The 22,487-nt window shown below is 30.4% G+C and overlaps 5 protein-coding genes and 1 long non-coding RNA gene across 10 annotated transcripts; 4 read left to right on the forward strand and 2 right to left on the reverse strand.

Moving 5' to 3' along the window:
- Window positions 1–1,506: 1,506 nt before the first annotated feature.
- On the forward strand, window positions 1,507–9,837 carry LOC122516157. 5 transcript variants are annotated; one of them, XM_043633740.1, is made up of 16 exons: window positions 1,507–2,241; window positions 3,080–3,264; window positions 3,346–3,489; window positions 4,110–4,306; window positions 4,473–4,614; window positions 4,689–4,785; window positions 4,896–5,084; window positions 5,208–5,360; window positions 5,444–5,720; window positions 5,812–6,090; window positions 6,168–6,375; window positions 6,460–6,647; window positions 6,734–7,026; window positions 7,281–7,565; window positions 8,342–8,524; window positions 8,599–9,837. In XM_043633740.1, exons 3-16 carry the CDS (start codon window positions 3,359–3,361, stop codon window positions 8,755–8,757), a joined length of 2,781 nt encoding a protein of 926 aa, XP_043489675.1. In that variant the 5' UTR covers window positions 1,507–2,241; window positions 3,080–3,264; window positions 3,346–3,358; the 3' UTR covers window positions 8,758–9,837. The 5 variants fall into 5 exon arrangements, with proteins under 5 accessions (XP_043489675.1, XP_043489678.1, XP_043489677.1 ...); XM_043633743.1 differs by having other exon boundaries at window positions 7,281–7,400; XM_043633742.1 differs by having other exon boundaries at window positions 6,752–7,026.
- An 865-nt stretch (window positions 9,838–10,702) lies between these two features.
- Window positions 10,703–12,903, reverse strand: LOC122516160 (COP9 signalosome complex subunit 6). The gene is made up of 6 exons (XM_043633747.1): window positions 12,738–12,903; window positions 12,216–12,523; window positions 11,854–12,137; window positions 11,607–11,772; window positions 11,337–11,530; window positions 10,703–11,254 (listed from the first exon to the last, which is right to left on the reverse strand). The coding sequence occupies exons 2-6, from the start codon at window positions 12,472–12,474 to the stop codon at window positions 11,114–11,116; spliced, it is 1,044 nt and encodes a 347-aa protein (XP_043489682.1). The 5' UTR covers window positions 12,475–12,523; window positions 12,738–12,903; the 3' UTR covers window positions 10,703–11,113.
- Window positions 12,904–12,984: 81 nt separating this feature from the next.
- LOC122516159 (translocating chain-associated membrane protein 1) lies at window positions 12,985–15,464 on the forward strand. Its single transcript, XM_043633745.1, has 7 exons — window positions 12,985–13,325; window positions 13,766–13,945; window positions 14,026–14,141; window positions 14,218–14,430; window positions 14,515–14,624; window positions 14,708–14,995; window positions 15,079–15,464. Exons 1-7 carry the CDS (start codon window positions 13,194–13,196, stop codon window positions 15,174–15,176), a joined length of 1,137 nt encoding a protein of 378 aa, XP_043489680.1. The 5' UTR covers window positions 12,985–13,193; the 3' UTR covers window positions 15,177–15,464.
- A 713-nt stretch (window positions 15,465–16,177) lies between these two features.
- Window positions 16,178–16,804, reverse strand: LOC122516219. Its single transcript, XR_006303510.1, has 2 exons — window positions 16,644–16,804; window positions 16,178–16,429 (listed from the first exon to the last, which is right to left on the reverse strand). It is a non-coding gene; the product is annotated as an uncharacterized LOC122516219 (long non-coding RNA).
- Window positions 16,805–17,066: 262 nt separating this feature from the next.
- On the forward strand, window positions 17,067–19,076 carry LOC122516217 (phosphatidate cytidylyltransferase, mitochondrial). The gene is made up of 2 exons (XM_043633850.1): window positions 17,067–17,345; window positions 17,460–19,076. Exon 2 carries the CDS (start codon window positions 17,869–17,871, stop codon window positions 18,979–18,981), a length of 1,113 nt encoding a protein of 370 aa, XP_043489785.1. The 5' UTR covers window positions 17,067–17,345; window positions 17,460–17,868; the 3' UTR covers window positions 18,982–19,076.
- Window positions 18,894–21,899, forward strand: LOC122516216 (uncharacterized protein DDB_G0283697). The gene is made up of 5 exons (XM_043633849.1): window positions 18,894–18,980; window positions 19,339–21,086; window positions 21,163–21,333; window positions 21,409–21,549; window positions 21,634–21,899. Exons 2-5 carry the CDS (start codon window positions 19,353–19,355, stop codon window positions 21,793–21,795), a joined length of 2,208 nt encoding a protein of 735 aa, XP_043489784.1. The 5' UTR covers window positions 18,894–18,980; window positions 19,339–19,352; the 3' UTR covers window positions 21,796–21,899.
- Window positions 21,900–22,487: the final 588 nt, after the last annotated feature.

A 22,487-nucleotide genomic window follows, 5' to 3' on the forward strand; every position in this document is an offset into this window, starting at 1 on the left:
AAAAATTCTAACGGGTGTAGTAAATTTTTTTAAATTACGCAGGAACTTTTGGCTCACTCTGTACTTATTATCATCTAATTATATCATAAAAAATATCGTAACTTACACACGTTAAATAATTGTTTTGTAGACAAAAGAAAATTCAGTTGTAGAGGATTATTAGTCATGACAACGTTAGATGATATTCAAATTATGGCGACCGAGATATCTACCCCATTGTCTACCTTCGTCAACCGAACTAAGTGACATGCGACATTCAGTCAAGCGCATTTGGAGTACCCTCAACCAGTTAACACATCCAGAACAGGAATAAATATATCGACCCTAATGTTAACTTAATCTGGCTATAACTATGTAACTAGGACTATCTCTCTAAGAACCACTTTAACGAACTTGATTTACTGTAAATTTCATTTCATCCTCTCTCTCTCTCTCTCTTTCTCTAATAGCACTCAGATCTTCTGTAGTTGAGTTTACTTCAATGTACTAACAATTTGGCTAAATAAATTCAATCTTATTAAAATGCTGTTGTTCAAACCCTGTTGGATGTCGATCTATATTTCCCTAACTTTCCGTCCCATTCAAAGCCTGCACTATGAAAATTACATAATACATGATAATAATGCATGAACTGATGATATTATAAAGCACTTTTTAATGAAATATTATTTTTCAAAAAATAACCACAACGGTCTGAATAGCAAGTCTAATGTGGGTTATTAGTAACCAACGTGACATTAAATCGTTAATGCATATAATCTTCACAACTCTGTGTAATCTCTAATTTTCAATTATCCCTTTGAGTGTTATGAACGCATATTTGTCTCCAGCGAAAGCTATCTATGTGAATTTAGGACGCATATATACGTCCAGTGAAAGCTACCTGTGTAGATTAACGACTCATATATGCGTTTAGCAATTTTTACCCATATCCTTCAAGGTATTTCCTTCTCGCTTCCAGCTATATTTTTTATATATTATTAAAATTATATAAGATATATACATATAATAATATAAGATATATATATTATTTATAATAAAATTGTATTACATTTATATATTAAAATATGTTACTATTCCCATAACAATTTATTTGACTTATATTATGTCATATTAGCAAGACAGAGTTCCACATCGTTATCGGCCGTCAATAAACTGAAATTTACTATCACTGTTGGTAAAAAAGAAATCTACTTTAACTGATCGATAAACAGAAATAGTTTATTAATTATTATTTTTTCTAAAGGCATTTGTCTACTATTAGTTTCCTTATTATACATCAGATGAAACTAATGTAAGTCAATTTCAAATTCCATAATAAATAAAAAATATGATTTCTTGTCTTACCTGTGTTGGTAAAGTAGAAAGTTTAGTTTAAGCAGTGACCTTATCAACAAAGAATTACTTCGGCTGGAACGTTTGAAACTGTGCAATAGGAGTTGTATACATATAGGGGTTTTGTCCAGGGCGCCGACGCCGTTCTATAAATAACGAGTTAGCGGGGTGGTGAAATGGAAGAATAGAGAAAGAGAAGGGATAGATAGTCCGGGTTTACGGGGACCGGCAAAATCCTATGAAGACAACGACGTACGCACGTACGACAACGGCAGTAGTAACATCCGTGGCAGTGCGCTCGTTCTTTCGTGCGCCCTTAAGTAAAGAGATTAAATACCTGAGATTAAATACCATGCCTTTGGCTTTAACCCTTTTCCTCTTTCCCGGAATGCAATTAAAGAGAAGTATATAGTGACTCCAATCAAAGAAAAAAGAAGATCGGCCTAAAGTTTGAAGGGTCCTAAAAAAAAAGAAGATATTCAATTGGATTAAACAGATACAAATTTGTGATAGCATAGGTTTAAAAAAAATTAAAAAAAAAATAAAAAAGAAGAGAAAAATAGAAAAAGAGAAAGAGAAGGGGAGAGAGAGAGAGGGAGAGAGAGGAACGAATTGTGATAAAGTTAGAGAGATATCAGAAGAAAGATTAGAAAAGAAAAAAAGTTATACGCTTAGAAGGGGGTGGAAGAAAATATGTACAGGCGTTTGAAGGATCAAAAAAGAAGTTGGTCGCAGAGCGTCGTGCCTTGCGGCGCCGCGACAACGCGTCTCAAGATCTGACTCTTCTTCTTCTTCCTTTGAAGAATCGAATAAAGCAAACGAGAATAAACAGAGAAAATAAACAGAGAAAAATAAGGAGGGAGAGTGTGTGCATGTGTAAAAGTGCCGGCGAATAAATAAGGAAAGGTGATTATATAAACGGGGTGATGCCCTGTTCGAGAAAATAAGTCGAGAGAGGAACGGTGCGTTATACCTCGAACGACGTCTATCTCGCCCCTGCTGCAAGAGAAAGCGCCTAATTATATATCAACGTGCATTGCGCATGCGTAGAATTTACGAAATGTCGCGGGACGTAACGCACCCTCTCGACTCACCAAAGAGGAGAAGACTCTTGTAATGTGATCAAACGAACCTTTAAATGCATTTTTTTGTTTTTTTTTTTTATTTATTTATGAATCTAAATAAATAATAAAACTTTCAACAACTAAAAGGAGTAATTAAAAAAGATAATATTTATGATATTAATTCGCAGATAAATATAAAACAGCTTCAATTAATAATATTAGATTTAAATTTTGTTTTGCAATTATCAAGATAAATAATATAAAGTAAATTTTGTCCAAAATAATTTCAGAGATAGAATTTGATACCTCTTATTATACTAAATAAAAAAAATTGTTTCATTAATAATATTAGTCTTATAATAAAAAAAGGATTAAGAAATCGTTTTAATTAACATCGTAGTCGCCATTGTCGTCGCTATCATTATTATCAGAATTATTATCGTCGTATTAAGTTATGGTGTGATCATTTTTTACGATAACATAGCAAGTAAAGATTTTTCCGAGAAAGACCCTTAGTAAGAGGGTAAGCTAGGGAGAAAAAGGGTCGATATCGTTTCTAAGCATCGTTGCAATCTAATAGGCACCTTCGTAGACCTGCCTGTAAACGTTCCTTCTTACGATAGAAATTCACTCTTTCGCGATACAATAATAATATCTATAGAAAATATATATATATATAGGTCAATACGAAATAGAACACAACTCACCGTGGGCTAGATGCCAAAGAAAATGTTAACTGACAATCGTGATGTCTCGTAAATCCAAACGATTAAAAAATACGCGTTTCACGGTGTGAACAGTTCATCGTGATCAATCTTTGTCCTATTAATAGTGTTTCCTAAATAGTAGAAAATCATTCGAATAGGTGAGAAACAAAAAATATAAAAATTTCCAACTAAACGAAATGACGAACAACTTTTGTTGTTTTCTCTTTTTCTCTCAACAGATTTTTAGCTACAATGGCTTTAGTTATGCTTCCTTGTGACCTACCATGGTGGCCAGCTGTGGTAAAACAATTGGACAGAGCAGCACTCGCCAAGAACTCCACGGATCTTTTGGACGCGATGCAGAGATTGCACGACATGTGCAAGTAAGCGTGACATTTTACGTATCTTATTGTATTATATTACGTAGCGTAAAATATAATAAAAACACACGAAGGACACACGTGCGTGTACTTGCGTTTAATACAAGCGTAGGTATAGATATGTTTCTACGTTATTTAAAATGACTGACAACGAATAAAAAATGTTTAAAAAAAAATAGATAGAAAAGAAGAAATAAAATGTTTTTTTTGTTCTTATTTAATTTATAATAACATTTCCGTTTGACATAGTTGCAAAATTAACTCGGTGAAGATACGACAATGCACACAAACGCGAAACTATATTCGGTCGATGATCTCACGCCTGTATTTTATTTTGTTTGATGTTACTGCTCAAAGGAATGTAAAATTTACGACTAACTTGTCGCGTCTGCGCATTAGAAAATCGTTTAAAGGATCTCGTTATAATGTCTCATCTTTTATGACCCTCTTAAAATGATATTCGCGAATCTTTTATGGAAAAGAATAATAAAAAAAGAACATTCTTAACGATCCAACTAAAGGAAGTTATAAACGAGATCTCTACTTCGCGCTTTACGAAAGGTGGCGCTTGTTTGTCTATTTCATTTAATTATTTTAAACAACAGTGCGAACTTTCGTTTCAGCATAAGCCTAGATCCCGAAGAGGACATTCAAGACCCCGAGTTGTTTACAGGATTAGGGAAATTTCTCGATGAGGATCTCGACTCCAACGAGCGTGATCAAATATTCACTAAAACAATACCACGAATGGTAGAGAGAGCTAAATCTTTGAGATCCACAAAACCTCCTCTGGGCTTACACTACAGCCTACAGCAACAAGGTAATCAATTATACAATATTTAACAAAAAAACAAAATTAAAAATATAAAAAACAAATACATTTGCTAAAACATAAAAAATACTTTTTAATATTTCAATAAGACATTTGCGATCATTTACAAACATGTACCTAAAGATAATATAATTTGTTTCTTTTTTTTTATTAGGAGATAGCGTCGAGTACAGCTACGCTTTTGTCTCTTCTCTCATCGCTAATGCATTTTTCTCAACGTATCCAAAAAGAACGACAAAGACACATCCCACCTTAAGAGATTTCAACTTCACGAATTTCTTCAAACATCTTCACACGTGAGTCAAATCCCAATCAAAATAATTATAATAATTATTGACGAAATATTAACGAAGATATTGCTATGTTTTAGGAATTGTCAGAAGGCAAAATTGAGAAGTATATTTCGTTACTACGATTATCTCGAAAACGAAGATGCTTTGGATGGACGAGTGACTATTTCGAGACAGGTAAAATGAAAGTGCGTTTGTTAAGAATGATATGAATCAGGATAAACAAACAAATAAAGGAAATAATAAAGAAGACAATTATTTTAATCCCTTATGTTTTTTGTACGTAGGTAATGACATCAAAGCAATGGTTGACTATTGAAGATTGGCTCGAAAGTAATATACCACTTTGTCCATTAACGATTCGTCATGAAGGTCGTTTGGGAAGACAAGAAACAGAAACCGTTTATGTTTGTTTCGCAAGTGCGAGATTCGGGGGTGGAGTACTCGACGGTGATATCACACAAGAAACCATACATGTAAATAAATATAATTGTTTAATTAAATAAGTATATATATCAAATTACGAAGAAAATAATTGTTATATATCTGTATATAACATCTGTAATATCAATCATAATATATAATATCTATTATTCCAGATAGCAACTCATCCAGAAATGATCGCAGCGATTTTGTCAGTCGAGGCTTTGGAGGATAACGAAGCTTTGGTAGTCGAAAATGTTAGACGTATATCTATCATAAACGATCCCCATAACAGAGCAATATTTGAAGCTGTTCCCAAACCAAATACTGTAATTGATTATATTAATTGTAATAAATATGTTTTCTTATGTTTAAAAAATATTTGAATTAATTATTTATCTTTTTTTTGAAGGTAACCATTTGCTGTATAGATCCAGAAGATTATTCAAGATTACCGTTAACTCAATTCGAAGAGGACAACATTTTAAGAGAAATGAACAAATCTCTTCTAGGATTCCGACAAAGACACGTACCGAGTAGCCCAACAGATCCAATCAAAACTGAATTAGATCCCGATGGGAGTTTAGGAGCTCGGAGATTGTCGCCGATTGGTGAAAGTTTTAGTAGCACTCCACCTGAAATTGAGAATGAAAATAAATTCTACGAGGCTGGTGATGGCACGAAAGATGGTTAGAAATTGAACAATTTAAACTATTACTTTCCTAGTAATGCCTACTATTATAATTTAAATTAAACCATTATATTTACTAATTGTAACAGCTGAAACAACGACGTTTAGTGAATTGAGCAAATCACCGAGTGGTACTGAACTTCGAACAAAACCGAACGGTAAATTCGTTCGATCAGCGAGCCCTCGAAGAGTTTGCAAGGATAGCAGTTGTACGAACAAGAAAAATCGTTTCATCGTTCTTGGATCTAGCGGTGAAGTTTTACCAGTCACTCGGAAATCACTTGGTCAAATGTCTGTTTACAGTAGTTGCAATAGTCAAAGTACGGATAGTTTTCATAGTGCAAAAGATACAATGGACGAAGAAGTTGGTACGTAGAAGAACGAATATTGTTCTCGGGATTCGCTTACAATTAACATTTTTATTAGAATTTGTAATCAATTTTAGACGAAGAAGAACAAAAGTTAACAAGACGCTATAGCTCGCAATTGGATACACCCGAAAGACGAGGTACATTTGCACAAAGATTGAAAGAAGCTCTCAAGCGAGAAAGTACAGCTACTGGTGCATCTACTTCCAATACTTCTTCCGGAGAAAGCAGTTACGCTGTTGGGATAAGTATCACAGGAAGTAACGTTTGTGATCAGGATATCAAGTAAATCTTCTTTATTTATACTTAAATAATCCCTTCTGTTAGCTACTAATAAGTTAACTACTATTGTGTCACCGAATGTTGCAGGCTCAAAAGAGGAGGTTCAAGGGGATTCGTTTTGCGAGATGAAACGGTCGACGAAGATTTTTTAAAAGAGTCTTTGGAAGCAGAGCAAAAGTGGTTGGGTAGATTCCGACAAAGTCAACCACCAGCGTTTCAAAGAAAAGAAACCAATGCTAGCAGTAGATATAGTTTTAGTACCGAATATAATTCTGGTAAGTTAAAATACATTTTATACAAAACATGTAACTTTGATATTTTCGATACGTTGAACAAACATTTTTCATTCTTATTCTATTAGACTTCTGTTCCGAATTAGAAGAAGTCTATGAGCAATTATCAAAATGGTTGGAAGATCCAATCGCAGCGGATGAAAATCGGGAATTGGATGCACGAGACAGAGCGGTTGTTAGATTCGCTGGTTCTTTATTAAAAAGAGCCCTAAGCGAATCGTTCGCAGGTGTTCCACTTCAAGAAGGTGAACCACAACCTTTCATCGATTCGACTGATATCAATCAAAGGCACAAATTAGCTTTAGCTGTGAGAAGTTTAAGTTTAGAACTGGCACGTCAGAAAAGCAGAAGGCAACAATCGGTAAAAAGTCTATTCTCTTCTTACTAAATTTATTATTTTCAATAGATGATAAAAAAATAATTCCATTCGATTAAATCGTGTACCGCCATTGAGATAGAATGAGAGACAATAAAAATTTATTTTTTTTTATATATAACCCTAATTATAATATAAATGAAATAAGCAAAAATTTCAATGAGAAAATTAGACAAATGAATATTGTGTTGTTAGATTTCAAATTTTATTAGACACACATTTAAAGCTGTACCATACAGGTTACTGAATCCGAAGACATAGAATATTACGAAGATGCTCTGAACGATGAGGCTACAATAACAAAGGATACGAAGGATTGTCAACGCAGGAAACTGCGAGCTGTTGCATTCACTTCTGAGGTATATCAAACCTTGGTCGACGATTATACTACTGTATACCTACCCAAGTCTATAGATAGAAAGATATCTGGAACTGATGATAATAATATTACGGAATCAGCTAATGTCAATAATACTACGCATGGAAATCCTATAGAGAAGTCCATACAATATTTAGTAAATGAAGTGAGCAGACTTATTCTTAGTTAGAGTCACAATAATGATATTGTGAATTAGTATACATAAATATCTATGTAACAATCTAACGCATGATGAAATGAACGTAATAATGTCGACAATTTCAAACTTTTATCTGATGCCTATCACTTCGATTATCTATCTTTTTCTCTCTAAAGATACGTAATTTAAATCTGACAAATATATCAATTATTAATTAAAAGAAGAAGAAAAAACCAACGAACCGCAACATATACTAATTATTCATGCATGATCAATATTAAAAACACTGCTTTAGCGCTTCAGCAAAAACTAGACTTTAATAATTAACATAACATTTATCTGTCTCTCATTCTATCTACCTTACAATGTGCTTTTTTTATTTGTGAAAATTAAGATAATATATTTCGATCGTTTATAAATTAGTAATTATCTTCTTAACTTCTAAAAAACTCAATAATTCGATAAAACATAAAACAATAGTCGAACATCGTTTGCTTACGAAAAACAAAATACTATAACCAAAATATTTAAATTAGAAAACTAAATATTACCTTTTATGCTTCCTTCTTATCGACTGTCTCATAGTTTATTAACAATGATACTTTATGTTCCATAAATATTCATTTACTGCATGTCAATGCACTTGCATACAATATCACGACAATATTTACAAATTCTATATATTTTTTATAAAATTATATTACATATGAAAATGTAATATATTTATGCAAATGTATGGTAAATAAAATCAAAGAATAATGTAATAATTATTATATTTATAGATACCTCGAGAGAATAATTCAAACATCGGCGGATTGTTGTCCGTAGCAACAGGCAATTGGGGTTGTGGGTCAAGGTTGAAAGGTGATCCACAATTGAAGCTTGTCATACAATGGCTAGCAGCTTCATTAGCAGGTGTACCAAGATTAATTTATTACACCGCAGGAAATTGTTCTTTATCTAAGGTAAGAATCGAATTATATTTTTCAAATAAAACGAAGAAAATAACTTTAAAGTAATAATACTATTTACATTTTAGTTGGATACGATAATTAGAGTTCTTCTAGACAGACAATGGTCAGTAGGTGATTTAGCTGCAGCTACATTGAAGTTTTCTTTACAAGCAATAGAAAAAAGGGTAGAAAATAGAAGTAATCTTTTTGAAGAATTAATTGGCATGGACAAGCTGAGTCCTTAACCTGACCAAATGCTGTCCGTTTTAGTAGACATTCTTGCTACTATGATAGAGGACAGCTTACTAATGTCGCGTGAACAAAATACAATGTCAATAGCTGACGACAATGAATCGAAATGAATATGGTACTAAAAAAAATAATAATAATAGAAAAAAAATAGGTCTAAAAAAAAAATTGAAACTTAAAAATTGCAATAAGATATTTATAGGTATACGATCGAATAAGATATTACTTACGTTCTATTCTTACATTCTATCAATTTGGTAAACTAAAACCATTGTAAATATAATCTATAATTTAATTCCTTGACATAATTTCAATAAAACAACTAGAATGTAAAATCATTAATACTGTCAATTTTATAAAACATCAAATAAAACATTATTATTCTTATCCAAAATTGTTGGAATGAAAGAATCGCGTAAAAGTAAGTAACTTCTTTTTCTACTTTATCTTTCCAAGATTTGAACTTGACTAAACTTAAAAATGAAAATGATAATGATCAAAACGAAATACTTTATCATTTAGCATATCAATACGATGTCTCGCAACTGCACAAGCTGTACAAAATAGCCCTATCGAAGTAAAAGTAGATATTCTGATATTTTCTGTAAATATATGAAAAAGTGCATTTTTTCAGGGAAAAAAATTGTTAATGATTATATAGGAATAGCAGTATTCAAAAGAAAAGAAAAGAAAAAGAAGAAATGATAATAACTATAGCACAACTAAAAAGTTAGACAGATGTACAATATGATATATTAGTAACACGAATGTATAACATGTCAATTCTAATTCTTTGTTTATACAATGAAACATATTTGCATATAATTATTAATAAAACACGATATATACTGATCTATATTTTATACAGTAAAATTTGTAAGACATTATATATATATATATATATAAATATATAACACAAAGAGTAATTGCTAGTACAAGCAGAAAAACGGCACTTTAATATCAAAAGAAGCTAAGAAAAAGGAGAAAAAAAGAAAGAAGACAAATCCAAAACACGTTTTATGTTTAAAAGAAAATAAGTTTATCTATACTCAATTTGTAACCATATGGTCCAAAAATAACAGAAATATTTCACAAAATTTATATACACCTATAAAAATAAAAAAGAAATTCTATTTTTTGCAGCAGATATATCAATATTTAACGAGACAAAGTTTTACTCTCAAAGTGATATTTTAAAAGCGAACTCTGCGTTTTTATGAATAAGATTTTTTCATCGAGAATAATCAAAGATACTGCTTTTACTATAAATAAAACTCTGCACAATACAATAAACTCTAGTTTAAGAATAATAAATAATTTTAGCAGATAAGGTTGCAAGCCTCAATCTCATAGAAATAAAATGTAAAAAGTGAAAGAGTATTGATCAGAAAATTTCCCATTTGATGAATAATCTTTGCGGTTTACAACTTTCTACAGCTAAGGTATTGTAACAATGAATAGAATTTTAGAACAATTTTTTGTCATATTTTATAAACAAATGTACAGGCTGCTTTTTATATATTAAATAATTTGTATACATCTACTTATATGGAATAGACATTAATGTAGCCTGTGAAGAAGAATGCATCTATTAACACGAGGTCTTCCATTACAAAACAACGAGTGAAAGTATTCATTAAATAATTCTCTTATGTACTATTTATACGTATCTCATTTTGGAGCGTATTATATTATGTTTGTATTGAACGTACGCGACCGTATAAACTTATGTAAAAAGTATCTATTATTTTTTATATTATAATAAGAAAAGCCTAATGGAATTAATTTTAAACAAAATTTCACTATAAATCGACTTATATGCAATTACATAATCGACATATGAAATTTTTTTTATTTAATATTCGATAGATTATGTCAAATTGTTCTTTCAATATTATTTATAACATAATACAAAACTGAATGTGAAGTAAAGCAATATGATTCACACAATGCATCACAGGCTTTATTGACTTTACATCTTAGAGATAGTTAATATATCCTACAACACAATTAATGAGATACCGCATTCCTGGTTTATTGTTTCTAAATCAAAGCATACGCGAATAAGGTATACAAATATTTTTTATAAGTATCATAAATATCCTTCATTACGTTTAGCTATTTTTTTTTCATATAAGTGAAACGTCTTACTTCAGTCGATTAACTTATAAAACTAAAGTTTAAGTGTACCTGCTTAGTGCTTTATTCCATATTCAATACAATGTACTCCATTATTCTGCAAAATTTACTCACCGATTGCACTGATGATTTCATTTTCAAAATCCTGAGTTTATTATTTTAATAAGTTGTAAGAAAAGGAAAGTATAAAAAACAAAATGTTCCATTCACTTATCAAAAAAACAAACTTCGCAAACGCCGACCAACACCTTGTCTATCATATAGTATATTAAATTTGTTTACAAATTGATTTATATTATTGCAACCTTTGGTTATAATGCCCAAGTATGTCATCAAAGCGAAATCATTGCATTGCTAAAATAAAATACAAATAAATTATTACATTTGCGTAAATATAATACATAGAAAAAAAAAATACAAATATTTAAATACATACATTATAAAAATCAGCTCTAAATTTAGGATTATTTAAAACAGGTAAACGATATCCAAGAGAACAGGCTGCTCTTAAAACTTCGTGATTTCCTTTTAATTCGCCATTCTGTACCGCTTGCACGTATCTTAAAACTAATTTTACTCTCGAATGTAACATCTTAATAGCACTGTGTTGAGCTGCCAAATGTTCTGCCACTAAGATATTTAATAAAAATTATATAAAATCTTAAAATAAAGGAATAGAATTTATAAGAAGCAAAAAATATTTTACCTAAAGAACTTTCTCCCTGTTCATTGCTACACATTCTCGCAACATGATCGACTCCAATCCTTTCTGCTTCTTCCGTAGCTAATGTATAAGTTAATGGAACGAATAGCATAGTAGCTTCCCCATTAACTAAATCAATCACAGACTCATACATAGAAACAGATAATTGCTGTAATAAAAGGTACAGCACATATGTAGAATATTTTTCAATTTTTTAGGAACCAGTTTAATTTCATGAAGTATTTCTTACATCTGTATTTTTGGGTCTTGGATCCAATTTTAAAAGTACCGGACTTTCGTTGATTTCACAAATCTGTTTGTGTACTCTAATATCTCTCTCATTGGGCATATCTCCGGTAGTATACCACCCAAGAAAGTCCATTTCACTAAAGACTTGTTTAAATTGTTCCTCTTTTGTATTATAGTAATCCCTATCAATGATAACATCATCAGCAATGCATGTAAATAATAACTCAAAGGAATTCATAATTTCTATATTACGTCCTTTCTGTTTTCCTATTAACGCTCCATAAACTGAAAAAAAAACTTGTTATTATAATCATCCAATGATAAGCTCAAAGTTATAAGAAAATTAATGCAAGATCAAGATACCTAATTGTTCGGTTCCTTCTTGAGCTCTTAACCTAGTCCAATGTTCGCTAACATTCATGATAACCAAAGGATGTAAACTGATAGATACGGAACCAACTGTACCAGAAGATGCCATAACTTTCATTGCACTTGCAAGACTAGCAGATGCATTAGGATCTCTTTCAGATGTATCTTCATCGACTTCCATTGGTACTTCTACCGGAGCAATAATATTATCATCTACTTCCATATCGCTACCTCTTTGCCTAGACTCATTCATGATATCAAAAAGGCTGAACAGCCCTCTTGGACGGTATCTTTATCGATGCCTTAATGAAAAAAGGAAAAAGTAATATAAATAAAATGCAAAAGAATTATTCTGTTGCTAAGTCAACAATACAATTTTGATATAACATAGATAAATTTATTGTATAAAGTAAGACTAACAGTATTCTATTAAGTATAAATTAATCACACACATAGAAATATATATGATCTGATTATATGATTAATGATTTTGTGACAAGAACAATAATAACGTACTTATATTCTTTGTCTCGTTAATTGAAATAACGGAAAGTTCTACAATTTACCAGGATCGCCGCAAATGTACGAAAAAGCAGACTTATATGGTATAATATAGTTCACTTATATAGCAGCACATTTATTAATAGGTTCGCTAGTATCGTGGTTAGGTGCACGCCATCTGCTGTTAAAAATTGTTAATAATTAACTCGAATACACTAGCTCCGCATGACGTACAAAAAGGAAACTAAAGTTGATGATTGTTAAAACATAAGTACACCTCTTATCGACAACGTGGTTGAACGTGGTCAAAACGTTTTTAAACTGAAAGCCACGTAAGGTGGTGAACAGTGGTTAGTAGCAGATAGTAGTCTGCCAAAGTGCGGTGGTGAGCGGTTGAGTGAAACGAGTTGCCGCTCACAACGCTACAATTCAAAACTATTACGTCTAAAGTAAATTGATTTTTTTCTAAAAATGGTTACAATTAAAGGAAGAAAAAATTCTAACAAAAATCCACCAATATTCAGTCATGAATTTGTTATTCAAAATCACGCGGATATTGTCGCCTGCGTGGCTATGGTTTTTGTAATCGGTTTAATGATGCAGGTCAGTGTTCGTATTATTCGGTTTATCTTTATTGTAACATTAAACTAACTTCAATTGTTTATTATTTTGTGTTTCTATAATAATTCATTTTATGCGTTATAAAAATCGCGAAATTTTTGTAAAAATTATGAAATGTTTTAATAAAATTATTTGACTTTGACAGTAAGAAACTTATGAACATATGTTACTCTCTGACATTAATGTCTTCGGTTCATCTTAATCATATTTGTAGAATTTGAATTAATATTTGAATTATTAATGAATGTAATGTCTTAAATTTACATTTATTATTATCAAATATTTAAAATTTGATTTTATTATATTTTATTAAATAATTTTTTTTTACTTTTGTATGTAAATATATGAATTTTTAAAATAGTCTTATAAATGTACATACATTTTTTATTAAAGTTTAAAATTGGTAAATGTTTATTTTGCAGGTCACATCACCATGGGCTTATACATTTATTGCCATACATCATAATGTTTCTACAACAATTACCAATGATCCAATATTACCACTAAAATATACGACTGGTTGGAAGGATGCATGTGCTGTATTTTTTTATTTTTTAATAACTATTGTAATGCATGCTGTATTCCAAGAATACATATTCGATGTAAGTATTCATGCATCAAATGTAGTATGTATAAAAAAGAAATATTTTATTATAAAATATCTACTCTATTCTTTGTGCAGAAAATATCAAAACGTCTTCACTTAAGTAAAGTAAAACTCGCAAAGTTCAATGAATCCTGTCAATTGATAGTATTTTATCTGCTCTCAGTGATTTGGGGCATTGATATCATAATCAGGTAAAAAGTTAGATCTCTTATTTGATACATTATCTAAAATAGAATACCTGTACTTATAATTTTGTTAATGTTTCAGAGATAATTTATTGTTAAACATAACTTCTTTATGGACTGATTATCCAGTACTCTTATCGTTCTCCTTAAAACTATTTTTTATTGGACAACTTTCCTACTGGTTACATTGTTATCCAGAATTATACTTTCAACGAGTAAAAAAAGAAGATATTACACAACGTGTTATATTTACCACCATTGGCTTGTTCTTCACTTTTGCAGCCTATTTTTTGAAGTATGACAATGTTATAATTTCATCATATAAAATACTTTAATTCTTTATATCAATATAATTAATTCTTTATTATAATTATTACAGTTTTCAACAAGTAACCGTCATACTACTTATCCTTCATTATACTGGAGATGTTTTACTACATGCTGCAAGAATTAATCACTTTGTTAATCAGAAAGAAAATACAACGAGAAGTGAGTTTTGCATAAATCATTTACATTCTCTCTGCATATATTAATTAAAAATAATATTGTTATATACATAAATTTGTTTACAGTATCATTCCTGATTGCCAATTCAATATACGTGTTTGTTCGTATCGCATCCCTAGTACTTGCAGTTTTAGTATTCTTATATGGATTCAATCAAACTGAAAGTTCATTTGATTACACCACTGGTAACTTCAATATTCCTATTGTACAGTATACTGTCTTAAGTGTTATTGTATTTTTCCAAATTTATCTCTTACATTCGTTCGTCATGAAACAAATTAAACGCGCTCGAGAAAATACAACTCCTGTTATTACGAAAGTAAAACCAAAACAAAAGTTGAAAAAAAAGGAAGGTAAGTTTGAATATAATATAAGATAGATATTTGGGTTTTATGGATATCTACAGTTGATGTTTACTAATAATTTGTGCTTTTAGGTAAAAAGTCAACTTTGTCTGAAGATGATGAATTACCTGAAGTGGATCAAGCAACTAAAAAAAATTTGAGGTCTCGTTCTTCTACAAAAGCGAAATAACTCCTTTTTTACATATATTATTAATAAAATTGTATAAGGCTGATTAGATATCAGATACCATTCACTTACGTATCATCAGTATCAAGGAGTGAATGTTTCGAAATATGTAGGTTCTTCCTTAGCCATAAAATTTATAACAAAAATTACACTTTAATGTAATTGAAGAAATTCACGAAACCATTTTCACAGCCTATGTATATCGAATATTCTAATTATGAGAATAAGATTTTTTTGTGTAACTATTGCATTAGTCTTATACACAATTCATAAAAATAATGTAAACAGAAATATGCATTACCTCTTTTTCATAATAAAATTCTTTTTTACCGACAATAAAAAAAATAAATATATTTGTTTGGACTATAGCGAGAAAAAGTTAGTATAGAACATTAAGAATTGAAAAGAATGAATATATGCATTTAATTGCTAGCTATCTGCTAATTCGAAATCCATATTTATTATGTCTTTTAATTAATTATTTAATTAGTTATTGATAATTGAAAATGTAAAAATGTTTTTTTTATTTGTTAGTAAAGCAAAGTAGTTGGCCACAGCAGAAAAAAATGAATAAGTGCGCCAAATTGCTAACAAAATGTTTATTTAAAATCCATAACTTCTAACTTTATTAATTAATTATTTAATTAATTATTAATAATTAAAAATCTAAAAACGTCATGAAGAGGTTATATGTTATACGCATGCGCAACCACAAATTCAAGGTGCAGCGCACTTTGAAAAAAATAAAAGTAAAGTTGGTAAACCTGCAGGGGATATATTTAAAGTTGATTTCCAAAGGAACAACCATGGAAACTATACAAGGAACACGAACTCAATGGGTGCGTTCCACTAAGCGCTCACAACGATCACGCTCACGACCACAGTTTTTCCCGTTCCACTTACCTACGAGCGTTACTGTCGTAAATTCAAGTGGAATGGACTATGGTGCGTTTTGAGCGTGGAGGTAATAATACAAATGGCGGTAGTGAAAAGAAAGTAAAAGATTAAAGAGGTTAAGATTTAATCTGTAATCCTTCAAAATAAACTTAAATAATTACTGATTACATTGATCCGTATTGAAAAAATTGATAATTTGGAATAAGCAGTATCCCCTGTACTGAGGAATTCTTCATCAATAAAAGTATCAGTGCTTTCATCAGTTAATTGAACGTTGTTATCAGCAAGATCAGCGGACGTTGATGTTTGCAGTTATTCATTTAAACATTTGTTCAAAAGTTGCGTCGCAAATACTGTATCTGTAATAAAAATAAAATTTTCATGAAAGAAATTTTGAATACTTGTCATAATTTTTTCAATAAAAAAAATCAAAAATTTCTAAATGTCGGCTAACTTAGTTTTCATTAATAACAATAGGTTATGTTGTTGGTACTCAAGGAAAAATGCATATATTTGTATTGATTATAAGCTGTAATTAATTTTTTTAAACTTATTTCATATAATTATATTTACCTGTGGAGGCACGTTGAGCATCCGCTGCAGAAACATTTACATCTACTAAAATATCTCTTTCCGCATTATATAATGTCAGTTTCACGGTCGCCATTTTTATTGTTGTCAGTTTCGAAAAAACCGCTAATTTTCTCAACGCCCACTACGACCCACGTCTTCAGATGGGTCGTCGTGAGCTTCGCGTGAGCGTTAGTAATGACGTCATGAGTGACGTTTTCGCCGCGACCACAACGACCGCGGTCGTTATGTGGAACGACTAAAGGAGCATTTTGATCGTTGTGAGCGCTTAGTGGAACGCACCCCATGTATGTAGAAAGTAAATTTAAACTCTCCTAATAACCTTTTGTCCACTGTCGTGTTCCCCCTCATCGAAAGTGACAGCAGCGTCATCTTCTATGAAAATATAGAAGTTAATCGAAAGTTTGTTCTTGCACATGCATTTACGTGTATGCGTTTCTTTGATTATTTCTCATCTGATCTCTTAAAAGATTCACAGTATTTATTATCTAAATTTTGCATGTGCAGTGTTTCTTATGAAGTGTTGATTCAGATTTAGAATTGTTCGTGCAATGCTATTAAATTAGTATATTTTTGTATTATTCGTCTAACGATAGAAAAAAATGTTTCGAATAATTTGTATAAATTTTTAAGTTTACGACACGCATATGTGCAATACATCAGAACAACTAATATTTAACAGAAGTATGTTTTTTATTCCCATCTACGCTAACTTTATTTGCATTGATTTAAATAATTTTTTGTGAAATATATATCTTTTTTATAATCTTATTGATATTTTATTACTTAAATTTATAGGTTAGGTGGTGAATAAACCGTCGTTGAAAAGGGGCGCAGATAGTGATAAATCTCGTTTATCTTTTGTTCATCCGTGCGGACGGCGTTGGGAGATACCGTTAGTGAAGAATTATCCCGACAAACAGGTGCCGATTACTTAAAGTATTGTCCAACAGTATATTTTATTGACTCTGAAAAAATTACTACACATTCCTATGATTTATGCTAACATTGACCCTGTTAGGAGGTCTTAAATATCAGATCTTTAGTATCTTAAAATATAGATGATATTTCCAATATTTATAAAAAGAAAAGAAAAAAAAACGAGATCAATAAAGTATAATTATTATATGAAAAAATAATTTGTGCAACTATAAGAGAAATACATGCAAGATTTTAGTACACTTTAGTTAGTATTTTAATCATCAAAATGCTAAAGAAAATATCTGAATTGTCTCATTTGAAAATGATTCTTAATGAATTTCCAAAAAGTATAAAATTCTGTTTTGCATATGGATCTGGTGCATTTAGACAATTAAATAATCATGATGATAAAATGTTGGACCTTATATTTGTTGTAAAAAACCCAAACAAATGGCATGCAGAAAATTTAAAACTTAATCCAAAACATTATTTTTTACCAATGAGATATCTTGGACATAAATTTATTACCAATATACAAGAAAATTGGGGTGCAAAAATTTATTACAATACCTTGGTAAAAACAAAAGCAGGACAAACTATTAAATATGGAATAATGTCTGATATTTCTTTGATAGAAGATTTAATTGATTGGAACAATTTATATGTAGCTGGAAGATTACATAAGCCCGTAGAAGTTCTGATAGAACCAGCCGAAAATTCTCCGATACGTATGGCTCTCGTAGAAAATTTACATTCAGCTGTTCGTGCAGCGTTTTTATTACTTCCTGAGCATTTTACCAAAATAAATTTTTATAAAGTTATTGCTGGGTTATCTTACAGTGGTGATTTTCGTATGACTTTTGGAGAAAATAAAGATAAAATACACAATATTGTTGTCCCGCAATTACAAAGTTTCCAAGAATTGTATGCACCAATTTTACAACATTACGAGCAATTTATAGATTTTCCTAAATCTGATCAACCGACAGTAATGTGTCACCAAGATACAAATCCAACTACTAGAATATATCATTTAAACCAATTACCTCTAACACCTCAAATTAAGTTGGTAAAAGCATGGTCTGTAGGTTCAAGATCGAAGGATATGGAAGACTGTTTACATTCTATCGCATATGATCCTGAGTGCTGTGAAATATTGAAAAGATCTTTAAAAGAAATTGTCTGGAGATCTAGCGTTACACAAAGTTTAAAAGGAATTTTAACAGCTGGATTTATAAAATCTGTTATGTATAGTAATGCAAAAATCAAGAAGATGTTACAGTCAAACTTACAGACGAATATTCCTTCTGAATCCAAATCAGATAAAATTAGCAATCTAGTCGAAACTGTTGTGAAGAAGCAAACAGAGGCTAAGGACACTGACAAGCGCCTAGAGTAGTAATTACATCTCTTCTAGTTGTATTTTCAATCTATCACCACATGTACAATTTTATAGCTTCTATTTAATCAATAAAATGATCTAGTACTCTTGCATTTCTAACTCTTGTTTCTAGCTACTACTTAATCCCTGAAATTCTATGTTTTAATATCTTATGTAATTGCTTTAATCAAGTGTTTCTTATTTTTTGTTTCTTTCTATTTTTTTTTTCTTTTCTTTAATTTTATCAATATTTTTTAATGTCAAAAGAATACTGTATGAATCTTCACATATAAATCAGAATATACAATAACTTTCTGCATGTAACGTACATTATATTTATTAAATATTTTACTTATAAATTTGTCGTATTTCCAGAAAATAATTAAACTATGACATCGATGGATACGGATTCTGAAAGCCAGGATAGTGACGAAGGGCGTCGATTCCGCTTTGAAGCTACTCGCAAGGATGCAGCTATAATCCCAGACACTGTGAGTAAAGAGAAATCGCATAGGAAGAAATCAAAACACAGATCTCATTTAGAAGATAAAAATTATCGCGATAGAAAAGAAAGATCTAAGCATGAAACTAGAAGAAAAGAGTCTCAACATTCAAGAGAACGAGACATTGATGAAAAAGAATCTAGACATATTACCAAACATACAAAATATGGAACACATAAAGATTATAAAAGCACAAAAGAAAGTGATTCTACATCAGTTGATAAAAATCTAAAATATTCTATGGACTCAAAAGATAAATTACGAGATTTGAAGCACTCTAGAGAAAGAGAACGTAATGGTCATCGTAAAAATTCTCGAGAACATTCTCGTGATAGAAGTTACGATGATAGATCATCTGTAGATAGATATAGAAGCAAATATCACGATAGACATAAATATTCTCGACATAAAAGTCGGGATAGATCATGTCACTCGAATCGATTAAAATTATCGGATAATGACAAATCTCGAAATGAACATAGAAGATATGATTCGATTAAAAAGATCAAAGATAAACAACTGCATCCTTTAGAAAATGAACATAGTGCGTATCCAAATATTGAACAGATTCATGATTGTAATGAATCTCATTCAATGTCATTGAATAAAGTTTGCAAAACAGTCACTCCATTAGATACACAAGATTGTAAAGATTTAGATTTACGTGATTTCAATGTTCTATCAGAAACAGATGAAAACGTATCTGATATTTCAGATTCTAGAAGTTTGTATTCATCTTCTTATTGTCATAAAACTAAAGTAAGAAAAGTACAGTTAAAAAATCAATATGAATGTGTAAATAAAAAACAAGTAGCACCTGATCAGGAACACGTGGAAGAAATACAAAAGGTAAATTGCAAGAACAATACACCACTGTTAAGTTCAAGTAATAATAATCCCAGTGCCATTTCAGATACTTTATTAGATTCTTTAGAACCAACATCTATAATGAACAATCAGGTGCAATCATTACAAGAAAAAGATGCAAAATGTGATACGTTTAAGTATCACAGTGAGTCTAGTGAAAAAAATAATAGTTGTATATATGGACCAGTGTTACCACCGCAGATTAAAACAACCCAATGTACATTAAATGAAAACAAAAGTACAAATCTGTATACATCCTTATGTACTGAAAAACTTGAAACTAAAGAATGTATCGTCAAAGATATTAGTGAAGAAGATAATAACATTGCATTGATTGGACCATGTTTGCCAAAAATGGAAGATTCGTCAAATAATCATGAAAATTCAAATACAATGAGTGCTTTAAATTTGGAAGAAATAAATCAGGAACATCAAGAATCTCAAGAATCTCACAGTGCATCGAAAAATATTAATGAATTTGCGGATGACGCTACTGCTTTTGGACCAGCATTGCCACCTCATTTAATAAAACAACCAAATGAAGGAGATACAAAAAGTAAATTGATAGGACCTGTAATACCAGAAAATCTAAAACTACTTAATGAGGAAGAACGTATGGCTATGTATTCACAATTAGAAGATGAGGATTCAGATACGCCCTCTTTAATCGATTATGGTGCAACAAATAATGGCCAAAAATACCAGGAATTACAAACTCCTGGATTACATTATTTTCATGAAATTAAACAAGAAGTAAGGACCAAATATTGCATTGTAACTATTACGGCATCAATATATGTATGTATGTTAAAAATAATCATATTTTAAGGTTGCCAAGGATGTAGTACATAAACGTGAATCGTGGATGATAGAATTACCTCCAACTCGAGCAGCTGATTTTGGAATACGTGCGCGAAAATTTCGACTTAGACCTGGACCAGACATGTCTGACAGATCTTGTTGGACCGATACTCCAGAGGATAGGGTTAAAAAACGAAAGGTATATCAATTAAATAATATGACAGATATTTTAATACGAACACATTTTTACAACTAAATATTTTGATTTTATTAGGCAGAAGAAGAAGCAGCAGCATTACGCAGCGTTAAGAAACCAGATAGCATCGAGTTACTTAAGGAAAAGCCAAAGAAGACTAAAAAGCAAGAAAAATCTTTGCTGGAGATACACCAAAGTAAACTTAAAAAGAGAAAAAAGGTATTTTTAATATCTATATTTATACTTAAAACTATTAACTTGATTATACAAATTATTTATTTTATTTTTCAAAATATTTTCTAGAAGGAAGAAAAGGAAGCAAAAGCAGCTGGATTACCAACTAGAAGGCCATTCGATCGCAATATTGATTTACAAGTTAATCGATTTATGAATCCTTCGCAAAAAAGATCTGTTTTAATGAAAGCAGGAATGTTGAATGATAGATTTTCACGTGGACAAATATAGTAATTATATTGCGCTTGTAAAACCTCTTGTAGATTTTGAATTTTCGTAATTATAATTAGTTACAGCTGAGTGCCTTGAAGTATAGCAATAAAATAATTTTCATTGATTCGGAGGATATGTAAATATACTTTTTTTAAATATTTCAATCAAGACATTATCGATAGTTTTATTTAAAAAAAATGATTTTATGTAATATATTAAATATTAATATATGTACAAGAGGCCATTTTAAAAAAACCTTTATTAGATATTAATTTAAATATCTGTATTTTTAATACTCTTCTATGTTAATTGTCATTGTTTTTCACTATCAGTTACATACAATTTCGTACTAGAGTATCATTGCCTTATAAAAAAAATTTTAGAATAAGGTTTATTGATACTTGTTTAGTATCAAATGTACGAATCAAAAAACTTTTCAAATGAAAATTAAACTTCCGAATAAATCTGATTACTCTAATGCGTTATTCAATTTGTCTTATCATTTATCTCGTGAATTATGTTAATTTATGATGTATATAAAATGATACTTTGTGTTTATGCAGTAATATTAAATAATTTATTATACATTATCGTATTTTAAAATTCTTACAGCATTGACAAATAAATATTCCCGATATTTTATCCTCATTATTATTATTATTATGAAATACTCGTTAATAAATCATTTTTATGATATTGAAAATTATGAT

Source organism: Polistes fuscatus, unplaced genomic scaffold (assembly GCF_010416935.1).
Source record: "Polistes fuscatus isolate 324 unplaced genomic scaffold, CU_Pfus_HIC Scaffold2, whole genome shotgun sequence".
In the NCBI taxonomy this organism is placed as follows: Eukaryota; Metazoa; Arthropoda; class Insecta; order Hymenoptera; family Vespidae; genus Polistes; species Polistes fuscatus.